Source organism: Natrix helvetica (assembly GCF_964273705.1).
Source record: "Natrix helvetica genome assembly, chromosome: 1".
Classification (NCBI taxonomy): Eukaryota; Metazoa; Chordata; class Lepidosauria; order Squamata; family Natricidae; genus Natrix; species Natrix helvetica.
The window spans coordinates 44814868-44821765 of NC_138548.1; the positions used below are offsets into that span (position 1 = coordinate 44814868).

Below are 6898 nucleotides of genomic sequence, written 5' to 3' on the forward strand. Positions count from 1 at the left end.
GTGGTTGTATAGATAAAGAGGATGAAATAGGGCTTAAAAATAAGTTGTGCCTTGGATTTTATATAATTATTCTTGCCTCTCTCAAGTACTTTATAGTGTATTTATATATAGTATTACAGTGGTTCTTAACCTGTGGTCCGGAGATCCCATGGGGGCCATGATGTCATCACGGTGTCCGTGCAAGCTTGAAGAAATGTTACGATTTAAATCTTGTGTTACGTTTTGTGGGTCTGTGACCATGACCTGTGGTCACAAAAGGTATTTAAAGGGCACCATGGTGACGAAAATGTTGAGAACCACTGCAGCATTACAAAAACAAATCAGGTGGTTTACAGGAATAAATTAAATTGGACCACCAGAGTTAACAATCAAAGAACCAATTTGGGATAAAGTTCTTTCCTTAGAATGTAATGGCTAATAGTTGAAGTGCCTGGCAGATACTTCAATGGAAGGTGGGGATTCAAAGGCCTTATCTTTAATAGTTCTCTAATGACTATTTTAATGTCTGGTTATTTGGAAAAGGGCCATGTGATCATGGGCATTTATAATTTAACTTTCTCTACTCTTTCCAGGAAGAGAAAAGACCTTGAAGAGGAAGACATTCTAGAGAAGGAACTTTTATGTACGAGCCCTTCACGGACAGACCAGCCTGAGCTGTTTTACTTCATTATTTTCCTCTGGGCAATAGTTTATTGCTTATTACTCCTTCCACAGCTTATTAGCAGCCCACTTTGATCTCTGTGAATGCATCAGAGTAATAAAAGATAGCAGCTTGAGGTTTATGTTTATGTGCCCATAATCCTTTCTTCAGGATGTAATAATGCCTGCCAAAATAACCAGGTCAGGATTAAGAAGCAAGAGATTAAAGCCTGTTTGGATTCATTTTGTTCCTGCAAAGACCAACCGGAAGCCCATTAGCAAAATAATAAGGCAAAAGCATCTCCTTGCTCATATTATCCTAGCAATGGTCACATACATATTCTCTGTGATAATTTGTAGCCAATTTGATTAGCAATCACTGGTAACCTTAATCTTTGTAAACTGATCTAATTCTCTTTTAAAACTACCCAGGTTGGGTGAATTACTACATACTGTGGCAGCAAATTTCATAGACCTCCTGAAGGAAATATTTTTGTCTATTCTGTCCTGAACATCTATTATTCAGCCGCATTGGAAACTATAGTTTTAGTATAATGAAAGAAAAAAAATATTCTATTTTGTTCATGTTGCACAACTTAACATTGGCATCTCCTTCCTCACCTTTTTCTAAATCAATAAGCTCAGATCTTGTAATTTTTTCTTATTGGGCTCAGAGCAGGTTCCATGGGTATTCTTGTTTTACTGTTGCATTATATGACTTTTTGTGTACATAATATATATTTGTATAGAGAGATCTACACAGAGTGAAGACATTCGGTTAATGAATTCAGGATTTTTGTACATTTATGCCTTGCTTTGTAGAATGCAAAATAAAATGAACAATCTTGTAGGGAAATCTGTATTTAAGAGTGTTTTGGTCTTTCTTGAAAACGTATTTCTTTATTTCTAGCTTTTTTGCACAGCCACGAAATCTAATACATACACCCAGAACCAATACAGGGTAGTGGCTGAGATAATGGACCGGGACTGGAAGGACTCAGATTCTAATCCTCCCTCAGGCACAGAAACCAACTGAGTAGCTTTGATCCAGTCATTCTCTCTCTGTCCTAGATTGAGAACTTGAAAAACAGTTCTCTACCAACCCATACTGGACAAATGTGGTAATTATGTTCCACAACCTTCAGTGTAGAGACCTTGATACTGCAGTGGATTGATTTGGGCTAATATGCATACAGACATACCCAAGCATTTTGAATTGGCTCCAATGTTTGTTTCAAAACCATAGTTTTGGATTAGCCTCTGTGTGTGTGTGTTTCACCAATATTGGAGCAAAGGAATTTGCTGGTGGTGGTTGTCATACCAATCTTTTAATCTTTAGTTTTGAGACTATATCCAATAAGAACAATGCCATTTACCAGCTGCTTTATTTGGTAGAATATGGATGGAAATGCCAGCATACGTTTTACTACATTTAGGAAGCAGACAGCATTTTCTTCAGCCATGGGGAAAAGCCTGTGACTCTCATATTAGAAAAAGTTGGGAAGCACTCTGTGCTATTTTGGAGATAACTCATACATTATCTCTGCTGAAGCTGGTTGGGAAATTCTGAAAGTTGAAGTCCACATCTTAAAATTGCCAAGATTGAGACACACTGGACTGGATAGTGGATTACAGGTTGTTTATCATACTGTATATGTCCGTGATGGTGAACCTATAGCATACGTGTCACAGGTGGCACGCAGAGCCATGTGTTAGGGCACATGAGGCATTGCCCTGTCAGCTCCAGCGTGCTTGCGCATGCTGGGCAACTGACTTTGGCCTTCTTTTAAGGCCGTATTTCGCCGCCCTGAGGCTTCCTTGAATCTTCCGCAACATGAAAAACTGGCCCTATGGGCAAACCGGAAGTTCAGGGACAGACTTCCGGTTTGCTTGTAGGTCCGTTTTTTGCCCTCCAGGCGGCTTCCCTGAAGGCTCCAGAAGGCGAAAAACAGCCTTTCGGCCAAACAGGAGGTCACCTCTGGTTTGCTCGTAGGGCTGTTTTTCGCCCTCCAGAGCCTTCAGGAGGCTTCCCCTCCAGAGGGCAAAATCGGCCCTACGAGCAAACCGGAAGTCACAGTTGCCAAACGTTGCCCGTAGGGACATTCTTCGCCCTCTGGAGCCTTCAGGGAAGCTCCTGAAGCCTGCGGGGAAGTGGGAGATGTTATGTTTTTATATTTTTCTTGTACATCATCCAGAATTCCTGTTAAGGAAAATAGGCAGTTCCTAAATTTGACATACAATTTACATGTCATGAAATGGACCTTCAATTTCAAATTTGAAACAAGTGACATTTCACAATTTCAGGGGCATGCCTGCAATGCTATTTATAGTTACTTGGAAGTCAATTCCACAACACAAGGATCTTCATTTCTGATTGCATATTATTAATAAACCTCAAGCACAAAAGGGTTTTAGCCAACTTAAATGCAGACTTTAGCTTTTATTCAAAAATGCTAATATTTTGCAATCAAATGGCCTTTAAGGCATACGGGCCATCAAAGAGACAAATATCTGACTTCATTCTCTGACATTTATACCAACTATAACAGCTATTCAAATTTATTAATTTTCCACCAATATTAGTTTTATAAATAACGTAAGGTGGTAAACAAACCTAATATTCCTTATTCCTATTGACCAATTGAAAGAGTGATTGACCTTTGTCCAGTCACTCCCTCTCAGCCCACCTCACAGCAGAGGTGGGTTGCTCCCGGTTTGGCCAAACCAGTAGTGGTAATTGGGCATGGGTCGCTGAACCGATAGTGATGGCTGGCCGGCCATGCCCCTGAACTGGCCCGCTCCAACGCTTGCCCTGTCTCACCTTCGCCACATGCATCCACAGAACTGCCTCCTCCTGCCTACACAGGTAAGCATTTACCCTAGCCTAGCCCCCCCTCCCCACCGGCCAGCATCTCCCAAAGCCGCTGCCATTGCAGCCATGGCAAGGATGGGGGCAGCATGCTGGAGAGAGCAGTGGTAGCAGGAGAGGGCGGCATCCCAAGCCCCGGAATGAGAAACCGGAAGAGCCGCCTCCCTTGCATTCTTCTCGCTCCCCACTGGAAATGCCCAGATTTAGTTTGGATCAGGGGCCCACCAAGGAGCCGCTCAGCTTCATCAAATTCTTGCAATAGGTAAATTGAGCAGTGGCGACGAGAGGCGCCCAAGCCAAGCAGTGCCTGGGCGGGCTGCAGAGCGCAGAGCCAGGAAAAGCCATATGTTTCCTAGAAGGAATTGAAGCATTCAACTTTGCAGCCTGTGAGAACAATGGGAAGGAAAGGATGGGAGATAAGAAAAAATATAAGTGAAGGCTCTGGACTGTGCAAGCAGGGCTGGAGGAAAGTTTACCCGATCCTGGCTGGAGACAAGGTGGGGAGAGGAAGAACTGGCTGCAACCACTCAAAACACCCCCAGGCGCAGCAGGAGCTATGGGAAATCACAGAACCTGGATGTCAAAACTTCCCACCCCACCAGTAGAGAAGCGCTTTTTGGTAGAGAAGTGCTGTCGGCATCGGCAGGCTCTCACTTTTCTCGCCGGTATGCCGCTCTGGAGCATGTCGCTGCTATAAAAAGCTGAGGATCGGCTGGTGTGGGCACCGGGGAGCTGTCCACCAGCAAGACGGACCACTCCATGGCTCTCCCTTAACCACTTCCAGTCCCAGGTATGGCGAGACCCACAATGGGACTCAACACCGTATTGCATGTACATGCTTATGCGCTGCAGTTGGACGTGGTGCCCCCCGCACCTGAGGTTCCTCCTTTTGTGTTGTTTTCATGCCTTCAGGTGAAGAGAAGCAGGCCCTGCATGGCATCTCAGCTCTGCGCTCTGCTCCACCCGAAGGCACAAAAACGGAACGCAAGAGGAGGAACCTGGGCACTTGTGCCCTGCAGTCATGCGTGGTGCCCCCAACCCCTTTTGCATACAATCCAGTGCGCACGTGCAATCCAGTGTCAAATCCCATTGTGGGGTTCGTCTTTTCTGGGGGTGGAGGTGGTCAAGGGGCTCGTCTTGCTGGTGGACGGTTCCCAGGTGCCCACACCAGCCGATCCTCAGCTTTTTACAGGCGGTAGCACAGTCCACAGCAGTGGCATGCTCTGGGGTGGTCGCTCATCAGCTGTGGAGTGTGAAACGTGGCCAGGAGGTGGTGGATCATCAGGGCCATGCTGGGGAGCAAAGTGAGAGCCTGCAGATGCTGACAGGGCTTTTTTATTGGTGGGGTGGGGAGTTTTGCCATCTGGGCTCTATGATTTCCCACGACCCCTGCCGCGTCTGGGGGTGTTTTTTTGGGTTGCAGCTGGTTGCTTCTCCCGTCCTTTTCCCGAGCTAGGATCAGGTGAACTTTCCTCCTTCCCTCCCACCCTGCTTGCACAGTCCAATGCCTCCATCTGCATTTTTTCCTATCTCCCACCCTTCCCTTCCTGTTGTTCTCTCCCCCCCACCCCCCACCCTCACCCACCAGATTTATAAACACAGGCAAGACCTCTGGGCTGCAAAATTCAATTCCTTCTAGGAAACGTATGGTTTTTCCACACCCTAAATCCTCTGGGGATCTATTTTTGGGAGCTTTCTCTTCTCCCCCCCCCCCCCCCATTTTCTCTATGTTGGGAGTCCCAAAAATTTTCGCCACTATTTTGGTGGACATGGCTTGGTAGGGATGTGTCATGTGACTGAGTGTGCATTGAGTGACATCAAGTTGGCCATGCCCACTCATTCACATGTTCCAACTAGCCACGCCCATAGGACCCACCCCTGCCTCACAGGGTTGTTGTGGGCAGAAAGTGGCTGGCCCAAGGTCATCCAGCCAGCTTTCATCCCTAAAGTTGGATTAGAACTCAAATCTCCTGATTTCTTGGCCAGCCTCTTAACCATTAAATTATTTCTAAAATACACTAAACTGGCTCTCAAAAATAATTTAGCAAGTAATGAATATTTAATATTTAGTAAATAATTGAGTAGCTATATCTTTTGTCCCATGTTTGCTATGAACTCATTTCAAATGTTGAAGTATTTACAATCAAAGCAACGTGACCTTTTAATTCAAGTTGTCACATATTTCCATCTTTCAATGAGTGGTTATGTAAATTGCTCCTAATTTGTTCCTCCTCATAGCAGAAAAAAAGGAACCCTGTAGAGATTGAGCTCTGACCTTATTTTTCAGTTTAGTTTATTAATTTTTAGCCTGCTATTTAATACAGGTAGTCTTCACTTTATGACTACAATTAAGCCCAAAATTTATGTTGATAAGTGAAACACTTAAGTGAGTTTTGCCTCACTTTATGACCTTTCTTGCCACAATTGTTACATGTATCACTACATGGTTAAGTGAATCAATAATACAATAGCAGAGTTGGAAGGGACCTTGGAGGTCTTCTAGTCCAACACCCTGACTAGGCAGGAAACCCTATACAGTTCCAGACAAATGGCTATCCAACATCTTCTTAAAGACTTCCAGTGTTGGGGCATTCACAACTTCTGGAGGCAACTTGTTCCACTGATTAATTGTTCTAACTGTCAGGAAGTTTCTCCTTAGTTCTAAGTTGCTTCTCTCCTTGATTAGTTTCCACCCATTGCTTCTTGTTCTATGGTCAGGTGCCTGGCTTATCCATTGACTTTGCTTGTCAAGTCGCAAAAGATGATCACATGACCCTCACTAGGGTCATTACTAGTCATTTGCCAAGCATCTGAATTTTGATCACATGACCATGGGAATGCTGCAATAGTTGTAAGAATGAAAAATGGTCATTGTCACTTTTTTCAGTGCCGCTGTAACTTCGAACAGTCCCTAAATGAATTTTTAGCCAGGGACTGCTTATAAAGTTTTATATTTTTTTCAAATATCTGCCACAAAAAAAAAAAAAAAAAAAAATTCAGCCCAGCTACTTCAATTATGTATAATTCAGATGCGTTCGCTACCTACCTCAAATGTCTCCATTCTTTCCAAAAATGTATCTCCTCCTCTCTACTGTCTCATATAGCAATTTTATAGATTTAACATTCTACATTTTTTCCTTTTGACCATTTACTGTTATCTTTCTGATAGGCCAGGTAGGTTACACAGAATAACTTTGATTTTGAACCACCAGTCTCTTACCTAAATGAAAAACAAGTCACACTACACTATACATCTTTTAGTTCTGAGCCTAAGAAAACAAAACATTAACTTCAACTGCTATAAACTCACTGAGCATGTAGACTGACACGGCTTTAAAAGAAGCAAGACAAATTCAGTTGGATTGGGTTATGATCAGCTGCTATTCTTGA

At 43.6% G+C, this 6898-nt stretch overlaps 1 protein-coding gene across 3 annotated transcripts in view; it reads left to right on the forward strand.

Annotated features, from left to right (window-relative positions):
* Positions 1-1499, forward strand: part of CLMN (calmin) — a 97255-nt gene extending 95756 nt beyond the window's left edge. For all 3 annotated transcript variants that reach the window (XM_081939832.1, XM_081939833.1, XM_081939834.1), the window contains one exon: positions 573-1499. In XM_081939832.1, the coding sequence (XP_081795958.1) occupies positions 573-735 (163 nt within the window). In that variant the 3' untranslated portion in view covers positions 736-1499. The remainder of the gene's footprint in view (positions 1-572) is intronic.
* The last annotated feature ends 5399 nt before the right edge of the window (positions 1500-6898 follow it).